Genomic DNA, 16,368 nt, shown 5'->3' on the forward strand with positions numbered 1-16,368 from the left:
AAGACTAGAGGTGGGATAGAGGGGAAACACCGTTCTTACCTTAGCCAGATAGATTTCCTTATGTCAAACTTCATTTCAGTCTTTTCAAAATGAATTTTTCTAGATGCCAGTTTTCCAGGAATTTTACACTCTTCATTCTTAAAGAGTTTATTTCCATCATATGTAATGATTTTCTGTAGGAATGTGTTACGGTAGTTAATACAAAACAGGATAAAGGCATTTCAGTTTCATTCTAAGCAGGATTGTGTGGCATACAGTTTAATACACCTCACTATGTCAAATGTATTTACCCATTTAGGTTCAGACAAAGAAAGAAGAACCTTTGCCTCCATCACTGAGCCAAACCATTCCAACGTTTTATTTTCCCCGAGGATGTCCAAAAGAAAAAGTGAATATAGATGCAGTGATTGCCAAAATAGAGAGAACTTTCTCTCAGTTTCCAAATGAGAGAGCAAGATTAGAAGACATGGGCAAAGTTGCAAAGGTGAGGATTTACTGGGTATCTAATTCCAGTATACTAACCTACAAAGAAGAAACAAATGATGGTTTTCCTATGTTATCTGTTGTGTGATATGAATAAAATTCCAAAAAGTTAAGTAAAGACATTACCAGTCAAATTTAAGTTAATATGATCCCTGGTCCATAGCCTATTTAAAATCAGTGGGAGTGTTTACATTTACTTTAGTAGGTTTTGGAGAGCCCATAAATGTCAACATCAGAAACTCAAGCAACCAAATTCTCTTTGAGTTATATATTGTGCAGTCCTAGAGATATTGGTGGGATAGCATTGTCTCAGTGCAAAATTTGGCCGTGTGCCTTCACAGTAATCAATTGTACTACTGCAGATGTTTTAAGTGCATTGCTGTTGGTTTACTTACATGGTGCAAGATTAGAATTTTGAGTTATCACTCCGAATATGTCTACGTAGAACTCTACAATAAACCATTACTCATCTGAAAACAAAGAAACTAGATAACGTTCTCATCTTAGACAAGAAAAAATCGTGGACTTGCATTATTAAACCTTCAAATCCAGAATGGCTTTGGGTTTTTTGTGTTTCGGTTTTTTTGAAGGGTTTTTTCTTAGTCCTTCAGTACTCACTAGATTTATTGCTGTGTCAGAATATGGTGTTTATCAATCTAAAAAGACTGACTTGTTTTGCTTCTGTATAACATACATAGCAAATTGACTTGGAGGAATTTAATATTTTTCTCATAATATTGAAGGAGGAATGTAAATGATAAATATTTTTTGTTTTCAAGGGAGCTGTATTGATCACTCCGTATATCTTTGCATAGTAGTCTAGGGCTAACACTGCAACATATATACACTAACTGTAATTGCTTACAGTAAACATATGCTTGTCTTCATATGTGAATCTCCCATTTCTTTAGAAGCACAAGTGGAAAAATGTTTCCCAGCTGTGGGCTGGGGGAGATGGGAAGAATAAATGGAAATGACTTTTCCCCTTAATTTCTTTTATTTACTGTGAAAGTCTGCCTTGTTGTGCAGTACAGCAGAGACTATTGGTCAAGTTAAAGTTTACCAGTCAATAAACCAAATCTTCCAGGAATTGCCTTAAATACTTATATTCACTGTAGTTCCATAAGAGTGTGTGCAGCGAAACAAGTGCCTGTCCTGTTCTCCCATAATGCTGCCTTACAACTACGCTAGCAAAGTTTCATTTTATGCTAGTGTTTTGAGAGGGAGTAACACTCAGATAAGTAATAAGTAAACTGACTGTCTGCTTTGTTCTACACCTTAATTCCAGGCCTGTGAATGCCCATTTTACTGGAAAGGTCCCTTGTTTTTTTGTGCTGGAGGAGAACGAACAGGATGCGTCTCAGTTCATAAATTTGTTGCAATGTGGCGAAAGTAAGTAGGTTGCTTTTTGAGGTATTGTTTCTTAATTTAAATATAATATTTTAAGTTACGAATGTGGTCCAGCCTGCAGACAAACAAAATCCCTTTCCATAGTCCAACAGAGAGTGGACTTGATAAAAAAAAATTAATGTGTACAGTTTAAAATCTTGATATTTGCTGTGTAAAGATAAATAATGTGCTGTGGTTAGTGACAAGTTCCTAGTGGCTCCGACTGTATAAGGTTTTGAGACGTGTGGTCCTATTTGCAGGAATACATCAACAGTTGTGGGCAGATATTTCTCCTTCCTAGCCCTTTCTATTCTCACTAATTCCAGAGAGAGAACTATGGTCTTGATTTTAAACTGTCCTCATTTGACTATTCCACTGCTGGGAGCAGGTACAGCATAGATAATTTAATGTAAATTATGCCTAAAGTCTAGTATGAGAGGAAGCGATACGGGATTATTGGCCAGTGCAATGCTTAGAGCTGTGTAAGATCACTAGTAGGCAGAAGAAACTGTGACCACATGCTTGCCTTTATATTATGGTAACTAATTCTTTAGGTGCTCACGTTACATCAATAAGTTGGGATAGACTGCAGCTTTTTCATAAGTCCTGCTGTAGAACTTCCTAATGCAAGTATGAGCATTTTTCCTCTCTGAATAGAGTAGAAAAATATTATGATGCAAATTCATTTTATATTTGCATTTCAGAATACTACAGACCTGCCACGATGATGCGGCAAAGTTCATACATCTTCTGATGAACCCTGGATGCAACTACTTGGTGCAAGAAGACTTCATTCCATTTTTACAAGTAAATAGCAATTTAAATTAATCATGACCTCTTTGTATCTTCCAAAGCTAAACAAAAGAATAGATGTACCAGGGCAACTTAAATTTCCTAAATGATAGAAGCAAGGTGGCACCTTAGAGACGAACAAATTTATTTGGGCATAAGCTTTCTGCTCACTTCATGAGATGCATGGAGTGGAAAATACAGTAAGCAGGTATAAATATACAGCACATGAAAAGATGAGTCGCCTTACCAAGTGTGTGTGGCGGGGTTTCAGTGTTAATGAGGCCAATTCAATTAGGGTGAATGTGGCTCTTGCCCACCAGTTGACAAGAAGGGGTGAATATCAGAGGGAAGGTTACTTTTTGTAGTGCTAACGAGGCCAATTCAATCAAAGTGGATTGAAAAATTTACTGATACAGACTAACACAGCTACCCCTCTGAAACCTAACTGATAGAGTAATTTTAGTAAAGAGAATAAATAAAAAGTTTACTGATATTTAGTGCATGCAACTTGTGTGGTCAACTGACCTACTAATGAGTTTAAATTGTTACAAGTCATTTTACAATCACAAATATTTATACCCTACTTTTATGTAGGGAAGAAGTTAAAAAGAAAAAACCCTACACATCCTACAGTCGCTCTTAATTGATGTTTGATTTCAACTATCTGTAGTGTACTTACATGTGGTTTTATAGAGTTTCTTCATTTATAATGGAAAAGCATCTGTAATTTTTCAGTAATGCTGTTTCTTACTAGTTACATGTATCAAGTCCCATTGACACCAGGAAAATAAGTTTGTTTTTTCTGTCTGGAACATATAATTTGCACACTTCTGCCTATTGTTTCTGAAATCTCCCTATTACACTTAAGAAAGCTCACTTTAAATGGCTTTTAAAAGACAGATTATTTTGAAAACATACATCACCATGGGATGTTTACATGAGGCACTCTGCAAATGAAGTTGTATTTAATAATGGTTGCTTTGCTTAACAATTAAATTTGGAATGGCTCTTTCAAGAAATTAGAGGTAGTATTCTGTGTTAATGAGTTGATACCCAGGGTGAGAATAGGTACCAATTGGCACTCCATTTCTTCCCCTCTCTTTATAGGATTTGGTGAATAGTCATCCTGGCCTATCATTTTTAAAAGAAGCATCTGAATTTCATTCTCGTTACATTACTACAGTAAGTGATTTATTTAGAAAAATTACTTTGTTTATACAATTTAACTGTTAATTAATAGGTCACTTGAAATATGTAAAACCATCCTTTTAATCATGGATTTATCTCCAGAGACAAGTATTCTGCTGATCTCAACTTTCCAGGCTTCCAGTGCATGATACTGAGTATATTCAAATCTTCAGGAGACACAGTAGTAGGAGGAAGAGCATCTGTCATTGCAACTGCTAGTTGTAAGGTTTCTCTATACTTTAGAGTGTTAGAAGAGCTTACTGAATAACAGTTGAAATGAGGAATACTGAATGGAGATGGTTTGTGTGGAACATGTTTATGTATTTCTACTGAAGAGCAAATTACTTAGTTAACTTGAATGCTTAGTTGGGTGTGGTTTTTGATGTATGGCTGGTTAGAATACTGACCCTGGTTTGGACTTTGTAATGAAAAAAGCCTATAAGTTTAAAATGACTTCTTCATTATTTCACATTCAGATGTATCAAGTAGATAATGTATAAGCTCTCCACAATATTATGGAATTGTAAAGAGCTCTTGATAGAATTTAAACCGTTTTTTTAGCTACTTTTACCTTCCCTGTTCAAGGATTTTCCTTAATTGAAAATTGTATATGTGAAAAGTTCCAGTTCTGTAGCTCTAGGCTCCTATGACTAAAGTTATCTTTCTGTCCACAAACTGCTATATGAATAGCAGTTAACGGTTCTATCAATTTCCCTCAACTACTGATCTGGACTTGACAAACTCTAGAGATTATGTTGCTTCAGACTCTTTGCTCATTCAGTCCTTCAGTCTTCAGAGTCTAAGATCCCTCCAAAGGGCATTCCATTTTTAAAAAAAAAAATTCAGCAAGCACCAGTGATTGGGTTTAACAAGCACCCTCTGGGAACTAAATTAAGGCCATTAATTTGGTATACATAAACTACAGTTTGTAGCACAGATTTAATCTGGAAATCTTTCTTTTGAGACATTAACTTTGGTTCTGCACCTTTCATACTCTAGTCCAGAGTTGAAGGTCTTCAGGTTCATCCTCCCCACTCCAGTAGACATCGCCAACAGACCAATACTAGTATCGCCAGCCCCAAGAGTTCAAAAATCATGGATCAACCCCAAAAATCATGATTGGCTTAAAAATTAAGAGATTCTTTAAGGAGATTAAATTGCAGGGTTTAGTCTACTCTGATTTTTGAACCTCACTGCTTACTTGCAGTGTGTTTTAGAAGTACTGTAGTCCAAACTCTTGCATATTTAGCAAAAATAAGAGGACTTTGTCCCCATTTGCAGTTACTCTTGTCTTTATGCAGTTTTGGAGCAGGTGATTGTTTGTCCACTCCCTAGCTCTTGCCTTCCCAGACCAAGACAGCCACCTGCTCTCTTAACTGCCAAAATTTGCGCAGCTCCATGTGACATTGACTTTTTCACATTGATGAGAAATCTCCTCAGACATCATGTGAGCGACATTAGTGACTTTTTCACCAATTAGAAAGGGTTGCGCCTGGAGCTTCATGAAACTTTACTTTTCTCTCAAAAGTTAGCTTCTATTATTATCCTCTTCCTCCCCCTCCTTCCAAAAGTCAGTTGGTGCCCCCCTACCTTGTGTGCCTGCTGCTGCTCCTGTTCTCTCCTGCAGGAAGCTCTCAGGATTGGAGGATGTAGGGGAATATGCTGAAATTTTAATATCATACCCCCAGCCTCTAGCGCCTGGTCAGGACAAAGCCCTGTGGAAAGGCAGCGTGGAGATGCTGTTGGAGGTTGAGCAATAAGGGCCAAGCTGCTGAGAGAGGAAGTGTGTAGCCATTGCAGACCTCCTATATCAAAATGCCTCAACAAAACAATGTGCTGCTCCCCAGAGCAGCAGGGGATGAGGTGTAGAGGGCTCAGATTTATCTGCATGGTAGTGGGGTGAAGTGGGAGGGGCGTGAGGGCTCAGCTTTTCCCTTGGGCGGGGTGTGTGGGGGATGAGGAAGGGATTTCCCCCCCAGTTGACACCTAATGTGTAGGGGGCTCAAGGCAGGTCCCTGGTGAAAGCCTTTTCTCAGTGCTGTGGTGGGTGGGTGTTCCTCTTGTCCATAATGGGTTACCTTTAGAGGGATAGCCTGCCCTGAGGGTTGAGCATTCTACTTCTGAGCCAGCTTATGCAGTCTAGCATGAGGAAAGAACCGCCCCCGGGTAGCCTGCCAAAAAAGATGGGAATGCAGGTCAGTCAGTCCCCTCCAGAAGCCTGCAGCAGGGAGGGGTTGATCAAAACAATCAGGTCCCCACAAGAAGACTGCCAGGGTGGGTGAGTGGCAAGAAGAGCTTGGAGGATGGTGCAATGGGGAGTTGGTTCAGGCATCTGCTCCCAAGTCACGTGAGGCAAGGAACTCTTCGGCCTGGTCTACACTATGCGTTTAGGTCGAGTTTTTAGCAGCGCTAAATCAAATTAACCCTGCACCCATCCACGCAACAAAGCCATTTACTTCGACACAAAGGGCTCTTAAAATCTATTTCTGTACTCCTCCCTGACGAGGGGAGTAGCGCTGAAATCGGTATTACCATGTCAGATTAGGGTTAGTGTGGCCACAATTCGACGGCATTGGCTCTGGGAGCTATCCCACAGTGCAACATTGTGACAGTTCTGGACAGCAATCTGAACTTGGATGCACTGGTCAGGTAGACAGGAAAAGCCCCGGGAACCTTTGAATTTCATTTCCTGTTTGCCCAACGTGGAGAGCTCATCAGCACAGGTAACCATGCAGTCCGAGAATCGAAAGAGAGCTCCAGCATGGACTGTACGGGAGGTACTGGATCTGATTGCTGTATTGGGAGAGGATTCTGTGCTAGCAGAACTACGTTCCAAAAAACGGAATCCCAAAACATTTGAAAAAAGTCTCCAAGGGCATGATGGAGAAGGGACACAATCGAGACTCACTACAGTGCCACGTGAAAGTTAAGGAGCTCAGACAAGCCTACCAGAAAACCAAAGAAGCAAACGGATGGTCCGGTGCAGAGCCGCGTACATGCCGCTTCTACGCTGAGCTGCACGCAATTCTCGGGGAGGGAGGCGCCACCACTACCCCACCCCTGACTATGGATTCTGAGGAGGGGGTACTCTCAGCCATGCCTGAGGATTTTGTGGACAGGAAAGATGAGGAGGAGGAGGAGGACGACGACGAGCTTGCAGAGAGCACACAGCACGCTATTCTCCCCAACAGCCAGGACCTTTTCCTCAGCCTGACTGAAGTAGCCTCCCAAGGCGGTATCCCAGACATGAAGCCATGGAAGGGACCTCTGGTGAGTGTACCTTTTGTAAATATTACACATGGTTTAAAAGCAAACTTTTTTAATGATTAATTTGCCCTGAGGACTTGGGATGCATTCGTGGCCAGTACAGTTACTGGAAAAGTGTGTTAACATGTCTGGGGATGGAGCGGAAATCCTCCAGGGACATCTCCATGAAGTTCTCCTGGAGGTACTCCAAAAGCCTTTGCAGAAGGTTTCTGGGCAGGGCAGCCTTATTCCGTCCTCCATGGTAGGACACTTGACCACACCATGCTAGTAGCAAGTAATCTGGTATCATTGCATGACAAACCATGTCAGCGGTGTTTGCTGGTATTCAAGCAACATCCATTCTTTATCTCGCTATGTTATCCTCAGGAGAGTGATATCGTTCATGGTAACCTGTTGGAATACAGCTATTTTAATTAAGGGGACAGAGGTGGCCGTTCCTATGAGGCTGTTTGCCTGTGGCTGAAAAAGAAATCCTTGCCTGCAGTTAGCCAAGCGGGGCGGGGGGGCATTGGCGCTGAGCTGTTTGCGTTTGGCTAGCAGGGATCTTCCCTGATACTAGCCACATGGTGGGGGGAGGGGTAAAGTGATCATGCCAGAGAATTGGATGGTGGGGAGGTTAGTTTAGTTTCTGCTGCTGCACATTAACACGAAAAGTGCAGCACTCAACGGGCTTTGCTTGGTATGGGAAAGGAGGGCGCTGCTTTTATGAAGGTTGCAGAAACCGAAAGACAATGGCTTACCATGGCCACATGCAAGCTGAATTCTGTTCCCTGGCCCTGCGTCTGTGATCTCTAACACCAAAGCCTTAGGCACTCAATATTAAGATGCAAAATGCAACCTACCGAAATCACATGTGCATATGTTCACTGTGAGAGTACACACATTGTTCTGTAAAATGTAGCTCTTTAAATACTTCTCTCCCTTTTTTTCCCTCCCTTCCACAGCTGCAGATTTTTCAAGCCTCCCTCCTCAGTCCCAAAGGCTCTTTCAGATAAGACGGTGAAAAAAACGCATGCGAGATGGAATGTTCTCTGAAATCATGCAATCAACCTGCAGTGAAAGAGTTCATTTGAATGAGTGGAAGGACACAGTATCACAATACAGAAAAGCAGCTAACGAGCCTGAGGACAGAAGGGACAAATGTGAGGACAGGAGGGACGCTCGAGATGAGAGGTGGCGGCAGGAAGATCGGAGGAGGCAGGATGCAACACTGCAGCTACTGCGGGATCAAACAGACATGCTCCGGCATCTGGTGGAGCTTAGAAACGGCAGCAGGATGACAGAGTGCTGCTGCAGCCCATGTATAACGGCCCTCCCCATGTTCCATAGCCTCCTCTCCCAGATGCCCAAGAACATGGATGGGGAGGTTCTGTGCACCCGCCCACTCAACCCCAGTGGACAGCCCAAGCAAAAGGCTGTCATTCAACAAGTTTTGAAGTGGCCTTTTCCTTCGTTCCCTCATCCCCTCCTCCCACATCCCACCCAGGATACCTTGTCAGTTCTCTCCCTATTTTTATAAATCAATTAATAAAGAATACATGGTGTTTAAATGATAGTGACTTTTTTTCCTTTTAAAGCAAGCTGTGATCGAAGGGGGGAGGGTGGGTGGCTTACAGGGAATGAGTCAATCAAGGGAGCAGGCTTTCATCAAGGAGAAACAAACAGAACTCTCTCACACTGTAGCCTGGCCAGTCGTGAAACTGGTTTTCAAAGATTCTCTGATGCACAGCGCTTCCTGGTGTGCTCTTCTTACTGCCCTGGTGTCTGGCTGCACGTTAGCAGCAGCCAGGGGATTTGCCTCAACCTCCCACCCTGCCATAAATGTCTCCCCCTTACTCTCACAGAGATTGTGGAGCACACAGCAAGCAGCAATAACAATGGGTATATTGGTTTGGCTGAGGTGTGAGCGAGTCAGTAAAGTGCGCCAGCAACCCTTTAAACGTCCAAATGCACATTCTACCAACATTCTGCACTTGCTCAGCTTATAGTTGAACAGCTCCTGACTACTGTCCAGGCTGCCTGTGTGTGACTTTATGAGCCATGGCATTAAGGGTAGGCTGGGTCCCCAAGGATAACTACAGGCATTTCAACAACCCCAACGGTTATTTTCTGGTCTGGGAAGTAAATCCCTTGCTGCAGCCGTTTAAACAGATTAGTGTTCCTGAAGACGCAAGCGTCATGAACCCTTCCCGGCCATCCCACGTTGATGTTGGTGAAACGTCCCTTGTCATCCACCAGTGTTTGCAGCACCATGGAAAAGTACCCCTTGTGGTTTATGTACTGGCACTGGAGCACCAGGGCAGCCAAGATAGGGATATGGGTTCCGTCTGTCGCCCCACCACAATTAGGGAATCCCATTGCAGCAAAGCCTACCAATATGACCTGTACATGTCCCAGAGTCACTACCTTTGATAGCAGCAGCTCAGTGATGGCTTTGGCTACTTGCATCACAGCAACCCCCACAGTAGATTTGCCCACTCCAAATTGATTCCCGACTGACTGGTAGCTGTCTGGCATTGCAAGCTTCCAGAGGGCTATTGCCACTCGCTTCTCAACTGTGAGAGGTGCTCTCATTTTGGTTTCTTTGCGCTCAGGGCAGGGGAAAGCAAGTCACAAAGTTCCATGAAAGTGGCCCTACGTGTACAAAAGTTTCCCAGCCAGTGGGAATTGTCCCAGACCCGCAACACTATGCAATCCAACCAGTCTGTGCTTGTTTCCCGGGCCCAGAATCAGCATTCCACGGCATGAACCTGCCCCATTAACACCATGATCTCCAAAGCGCCAGAGCCCGCGGTTTGAGAGAATTCTGTGTCCATGTCCTCATCACTCTCATCGCTGCGCTGCCACCGCCTCCTCACCTGGTTTTGCAGGTTCTGGTTCAGCATAAACTGCATGATCATGTATGAATTGTTTACAATGTTCATGGCTGCTGCGTTGAGCTGAGCGGGCTCTGTGCTTGCCATGGTATGGCATCTGCACAGGTAACCCAGAAAAAAGGCGCAAAACAGTTGTCTGCCGTTGCTTTCGCAGAGGGAGGCGGGGAGGGGGCCTGACGACATGTACCCAGAACTACCCGTGATAATGTTTTTTGCCCCATCAGGCATTGGGATCTCAACCCAGAATTCCAATGGGCAGGGGAGACTGCGTGAACTATGGGATAGCTACTCACAGTGCAATGCACTGGAAGTCGACGCTAGCCTCATTACTATGGACGCATACCACCGAATTAATGTGCTTAGTGTGGCCGAATGCACTCAATATTATACAATCTGTTTCCAAAAATCGATTTCTCTAAAATCGGAGTATTCCAGTAGTGTAGACATACCCTTCTTCATGTCATCACAAGAGCTCCTCCAACAGGTGGCAAAGTTGTGGGACTTAGAGTGTCATCAACTCTCGTTAATTTATTGTAATTGCTTGCTAGGTTTTTCTTGCCAAGAGCTGATACTAGTTTTTGCCTCTTACCAGTGAGGCCATAGTAATTCCTAGATGAATTATTTCTCAAAAGGTATGTTGGAAGCAAGGAGAGAGAGAAGGAAATATGTCATCTATGGGGATTTTTCTTAGATAACTGTATTGGAGCCTGGTTTGTCTGAATTGTGGAAAAACTGCTGTTCCTTCTGAGGGCTGCAGCAGCTAAATCCTCTTATCCTCCAAGCCTTTCTTTAGCCGAGGAACCTATTTACTTAGGGAGGCCTGGGTTGAAATAACATTTGACAAATTCATCTCAGCAGTTTGCCAGTAGATAGCTAATGAAATGTCTACTACTTACTTTTGCCCCTAAAAGAGCTTCTCATAGAAAAGAAGCCCAAACTGCTATGAACATTCTCTCTGAAAAGGGAACTGTAACACCAGTCCACTAATTAAAGCAATGTCAAGAAAACTGTCTACACTGTTGTCCCTGTTTAGAAGAGAGAGCATTTGCTGACCACTACAGATTTCTAAAGAAATTAAACCCTGTAATTATCTGAATGATAACAAATAAATCCATTGATCTCCCTTTTAGTTAAGTATTGTATTTAAGTGTATTCTGAATGGGAGTTGTTTAAGAAACTTCTTGAAGTTTTAGCGATCCTACTGCTGAGTGGAAGCTGTGTCTGGAGGATGTTGTCTTCAAGTAATTAAAGTTGTAGGTTAGAGGTTTTTAGTGGGTTCCCTCACCAATTTACTATTAAATATTGAAATCTAATTGCTGCTCCGCTTCCGCTTCCGCTTCTGGGTCAGATGCCATCTGAGCAGTACCTCAGAGTGAGGCAGACCCATCTGCTGGCCAGAAGTTGAAAATAATTGCCCTCAGTCTAGGAGTAAGGTCTGGTACATTAGCTTTATTAGCCTAAAACTTATCTGTTGAAACAGTATTTATACTGATACAAGAGTTGTATAGGCCACTTCCACAGGAATTAAACATATCTCTAGAATTTCAACAGTGTCATGGTTATTTTGCACAATTTTTCCTTCCCACAATCAAAAAAATACCAATGTACAGCAGCAACTGACTTCTTGAGCATAGTAAATGAAACAAGTCTCAAACTATTTACTTATTCTCTGCTCTGGTTTGTTTTAGAGACCCAAATTTTAAGACTTGTCCAGTTGTGTCTAGCAAACATTCAATTTTGGGGTTTTTTCAGACCAGTTAGATGTGTAACAGATGAGGTAATGATGTCCAGATGGATTAAACTGCAAAGCTAAGGCAAAACTTTGGTAGAAAAAAATTGCTTTGTAGTTTAAGCCAGAAGTGGGCTTTCCCTAAACACACAATTAAGACTGAACTAATTAAGTTTCAGAAGTAAGATAGGCCATTCCCCTTCCTAGGCTTCTCAAACCAGCTGTTCCTGTTGAAAGTAAGAGCAGCAGAGCTTGCTGTGTGCTGCAGCTTTAACTATATGAAAAATTTTGTGATTAAAATATCAGTAACTCACTTAATGCCCTTTACTCATAACTCAAAGCCAATTTCATTTTGATATGGAAGTATAATGGACTATTTCATAGGGTTCTTTGACATCCCTCTTTTTTAATAATAGATGGATTTATAACTTGGGACTTCAAGAGTTTCATTGCCAGATAGGTAATGTTTTTAATAGTGTAGTCTGAAATAAAAATCTCACATGCTTTGGACTGAACCTTTTTACGCTAGGCTTCTAAGACTATGCTTAAGCTAAAAGTATTAAGTGGATGGATGATACATGTACTTTATAGTATCTGACCCAACTTTTCCTTCTTACGTTTTCTCAAATAATTCTCTTACCACAATCTTTTCCTGACCTACTTTTCCATGTCCTGTCTTTATCTTGCTTAGCTTAAATTGTAAACTCTTTGAAGCAAGAAATGTTATGCATTTTTAAACACAAATTTACAGTGCAAATAAACAATTTGTGTGTTTTCTAATTTAGATTTTTAAGATCCCAGAGAGCTGAAATATTGTCTTATTTTTAAAGCACTATATACATGGATGGCATAATTGATAACCCTTACATTTGTAAAATTAAGACATAAATTTACATCAATAGAATCCTTGCTGTGGGTAGAACTTGTATCTTGGATGTACTAGATCTGAAGACTGGATTTGGAAGGGAAAAGGTGGTTGGCAAGCATGAGAAAGGAGGCTGTTGTGGATGTAGTGGGGTAGGTTTTTGAATGTGATAGAGTAAAAGGCAGAAACGCAGAGAGGGATATATGAAATGAGTTGGGAGTAGTTAAGAGAGGAAGGGGATATCAGCAGTGGGGTTCTTGAATAAATTGGACAGAGGTGCGAAAGTTGAGCAGGGATAAAGTTACAGTAGTTGAGGCAAGAGAAGCCAAGACATGGACATTAAGAGTTTTCCAGGGGGGTTTTAGCAATGGGAATAGTGAGGTAAAGGATGGATTTTGGGAATGCAGAAGTAGCAGAATTTGTCAAGACTGAATATGAAAAGAATGCTGGCAGAATAGAAGGGTGCTGGAGTTGTCAGTACAGACAGCTGGAGAGGGATTAGGAGGAAATAAGTATGACTTTGTGGCACTGAATTGAAGATATTGAGACACCTGGAGGATATCTAAGCGATATCTGTAGAGAGAGTTGGAAATAATGTCTGGAAAGGTTGTATCTGAAACAATAGGAGGATGAGTTCACTAAGACAATGGCCGGGGGAGGAATGGACCCAGGCCTCAACAGATGGAGAGAGAAGGAAGATAGGCTCTGAGGGTAATGATGAGTAAATACTGCAAATTGAGCAATAGTAATAAACAATGGGAAGTGAATACAGCAGTAGACTGCAGAACCTTATTTCATATTTTTGTTTGCATTTGTACCCAGGTATTTTTAAACTCAACCAAGACTTGGAACAATACAATGTTTAGTTCAGATAGTTAAAAGTAGACTTTCAACTTCTCTGTCTCTTGCAGGTTATACAAAGGATATTTTATACAGTAAATAGGTCTTGGTCTGGAAGAATCACGTGTAATGAGCTCAGGAAAAGCAGCTTTTTGCAGGTATTTATGTAAAACTGCAAGGTAGATATAACTTCTGCTCACTTAACAGCTTTATTAAGTTAAATACTTAAAAGGGCATAAGGTAAAGATGGTATTTATTCTTGCTTCTTCCCAGATCAATGAAGACTAAAGTGCATTGATTCTCAAGGGAGCAATTATTAATACAAGACTGTTTCAATTTAGATTACTATGTTGTTCAGAGCTATATTTGTCTCTTACTTAGCAGTAAGTTGGCTGTCCTTACTATGCAGCTTTCTCTGGCACCTTAGCTTTCAACTCAGTTTATTAAAATCTGCTCTTAGCATGCTATATGGTGCATAAGGTCTTTGAAGATAAAATAATTCCACTGGAAAACTGTTAAAGATTAGTGATACTCATTGATGATATGAGAACTTTGACTTATCCTTCCAGTTGCTGCTGTGAACAACAGGCATCTTGCAGGTTCTTTAATGAGATTTTCTTTTTCCTGATAATAGAATGTGGCATTATTGGAAGAAGAAGCTGATATTAACCAGCTGACAGAGTACTTCTCTTATGAGCACTTCTATGTCATCTATTGCAAATTTTGGGAGCTGGATACAGACCATGACCTCTATATTGATCCAAAGGATTTAGCCCGGCATAATGATCATGGTATGACACATGGAACAACTTTTAACAGTTTAACTTTAAGAACAGAAGTAAAAGTAACTGAAAAGCTATAGCACACTTCATATGCAGTTTTAAGAATATCTAGTGGCTACACGCTGTTCTGCATTCACAAAGTTTGCAGTGGTTTTGTATTCAGTAATCCTGCACATTTGTCCAAAAGCCTAATTTAAATCTCTTTACATCTTGCAGCTGTTCTGGAAGTACTTTGTCAGAGGCTGTGTGTCTGTCATCTTAAGGAATCATTCCTCTCATGATTGGAAAGATCACTTACAAACAAAATCTGATATGCCCTGCTCGCCCACATAGTGAAAAAGATCCGGGACATCATTCTGATTGCCCTACAGAAGGGAAATATTTTTCCCTGGGATTGCTTCTACTCAAGTCTAACTACTTTTTAGTCAATATTTCATTTAGGGAGGAGAACACTCTCGTTTTTCTACTGGTCATGATCATTTGAACCAACAAACCAGCAAAGGCAAAAGCAAGTTTGATCACATCCTCATCCTTAACAGAAAGGAAAAGTAACAACTGTTAAACATGAACAGTAGGAAATACGGGCACAAGCAGCTTGAAAGGCTTGATCTTGAGTACTGCTGCATGTCTGCCATTCTCATTAAGTTCAGTTGAAATCAAAAGGAGACACTGCGTGCTCAGCACTCTTGAAAATAGGTACTTACTTAGGTGCCTAAATATGGACTTCACAGCCTGACTTTTGGGGACACATTTTGAAAATTTTGGCCCTACACTTAAAAAGCAGGTGGTAGAGCGAGGTATATCTTCAGCGACACAGTCGTCTCCCACAGGGTGTGGCTGTCTCCTCGTTGTAGTCAGTCTAAAACTAAACTAGACCAAGCACTCATACGCGTTGCAAGGAAAAATACTGAAGTGGAAGGGGTATTGACACGATAGCCTAACAAATCTCTTCCCTCTCTAATTTTTGTGATCTCAGCTTTCAGGTGTATCATGCCTTTTTGCCTTCAAAGCAAACGAGCTGAGTGTCACCCAGTTCTGGGAATAAATAGTGAATAGGTTGCTGATGTCCCTTATAACAGTCATTCTCAACCTTTACGGACTATTGTATCCCTTTCAGGAGTCTGATTTGTCTTGTGTACCCAAGTTTCACCTCATTTAAACTACTTGCTTACAAAATCAGACAAATAGAAAAGTGTCACAGCACACTATTGCTGAAGCATTTCATTCTTTCTTGTGTTTAACCATATCATAAAATCGATTGGAATATAAATATTATACTTACATTTCAGCATACAGTATATAGAGCAGTAGAAACAAGTCATTGTCTGTATGAAATTTTAGTTTGTACTGTCTTTGCTAGTGCCTTTCATGTAACCTGTTGTAAAACTGGGCAAATATCTAGATGAATTGATGTACTCCTTGGAAGACCTCTGTGTACCCCCAGTTGAGAACCACTGCCTTAGAACATCATTATGATTTTCTACAAGATATGTTCAAACAGGAATTAATGCAAGGAAATCCTATAGCCGGTGTTATACAGGAGGTTAGACTTCAGTGATCACAGTGGTCCTTCTAGCCTTATCTATGAAATGTTTGGTGATAGCAAAAACATATATATACTACAGGACCAGGTTTGACTAGTTAGCCTTTTACAGAAGCATTGGTGGGGGATTTTTTACTTTTGAAATGAAAGGTTTCAATGGGTAGGTTAATCAGATGCAATTCTGGTTCTCTTTTCTTATATTAAACTTTGAAATGTAGAAGTATCTTGTGAAACATTCAGCTCTTAAAGCCTATTAATTCCTTAATATGTTTTGTATTCTGGTAGAGAAATTACACTTAGAGTAAGCTGGTAGAACGCACCATAAAACTATGCAAATAAGACTCAATCATTTAACCAAAGACACTTCATCTTTAGTAAAACCACAGCATTGATGATAAAATAAAAACATGCATCTCAAAACTGTGTGTCAGAGATAGTTAAGTATTATCTTTGTACATTTAAAATTCCTAATTCCGTGTTGACTCTATGATGAATTATAGGGCTTCTAAAATTTAAAGACCCTTGAAAGCAAGATTTACTTGTTAAGGCAATGCTTGTTAAATAAATACTAATCTAATTATTGTCCTAGAACTTTTGCTTCATCAGAATTTAAA

The 16,368-nt window shown here is 40.9% G+C and overlaps 2 protein-coding genes across 4 annotated transcripts in view; both read left to right on the plus strand.

Moving 5' to 3' along the window:
• Nucleotides 1-16,368, plus strand: part of PPP2R3B (protein phosphatase 2 regulatory subunit B''beta) — a 100,697-nt gene that overhangs the window by 61,095 nt on the left and 23,234 nt on the right. For both annotated transcript variants that reach the window (XM_050919459.1, XM_050919468.1), the window contains 6 exons: nucleotides 299-484; nucleotides 1,772-1,875; nucleotides 2,577-2,679; nucleotides 3,772-3,846; nucleotides 13,501-13,587; nucleotides 14,064-14,220. In XM_050919459.1, the coding sequence (XP_050775416.1) occupies nucleotides 299-484; nucleotides 1,772-1,875; nucleotides 2,577-2,679; nucleotides 3,772-3,846; nucleotides 13,501-13,587; nucleotides 14,064-14,220 (712 nt within the window). The remainder of the gene's footprint in view (nucleotides 1-298; nucleotides 485-1,771; nucleotides 1,876-2,576; nucleotides 2,680-3,771; nucleotides 3,847-13,500; nucleotides 13,588-14,063; nucleotides 14,221-16,368) is intronic.
• Nucleotides 5,297-8,734, plus strand: LOC127032414 (uncharacterized). Of its 2 annotated transcripts, none has more exons than XR_007768792.1 (2): nucleotides 5,297-7,122; nucleotides 8,070-8,734. XR_007768792.1 is itself a non-coding variant. In XM_050919688.1 (2 exons), the coding sequence occupies exons 1-2, from the start codon at nucleotides 6,730-6,732 to the stop codon at nucleotides 8,112-8,114; spliced, it is 444 nt and encodes a 147-aa protein (XP_050775645.1). In that variant the 5' UTR covers nucleotides 5,297-6,729; the 3' UTR covers nucleotides 8,115-8,734. The 2 variants fall into 2 exon arrangements, 1 of the variants encoding a protein (XP_050775645.1); XM_050919688.1 differs by having other exon boundaries at nucleotides 8,064-8,734.

The sequence above is a fragment of the Gopherus flavomarginatus genome, chromosome 1 (genome assembly GCF_025201925.1).
Source record: "Gopherus flavomarginatus isolate rGopFla2 chromosome 1, rGopFla2.mat.asm, whole genome shotgun sequence".
Classification (NCBI taxonomy): domain Eukaryota; kingdom Metazoa; phylum Chordata; order Testudines; family Testudinidae; genus Gopherus; species Gopherus flavomarginatus.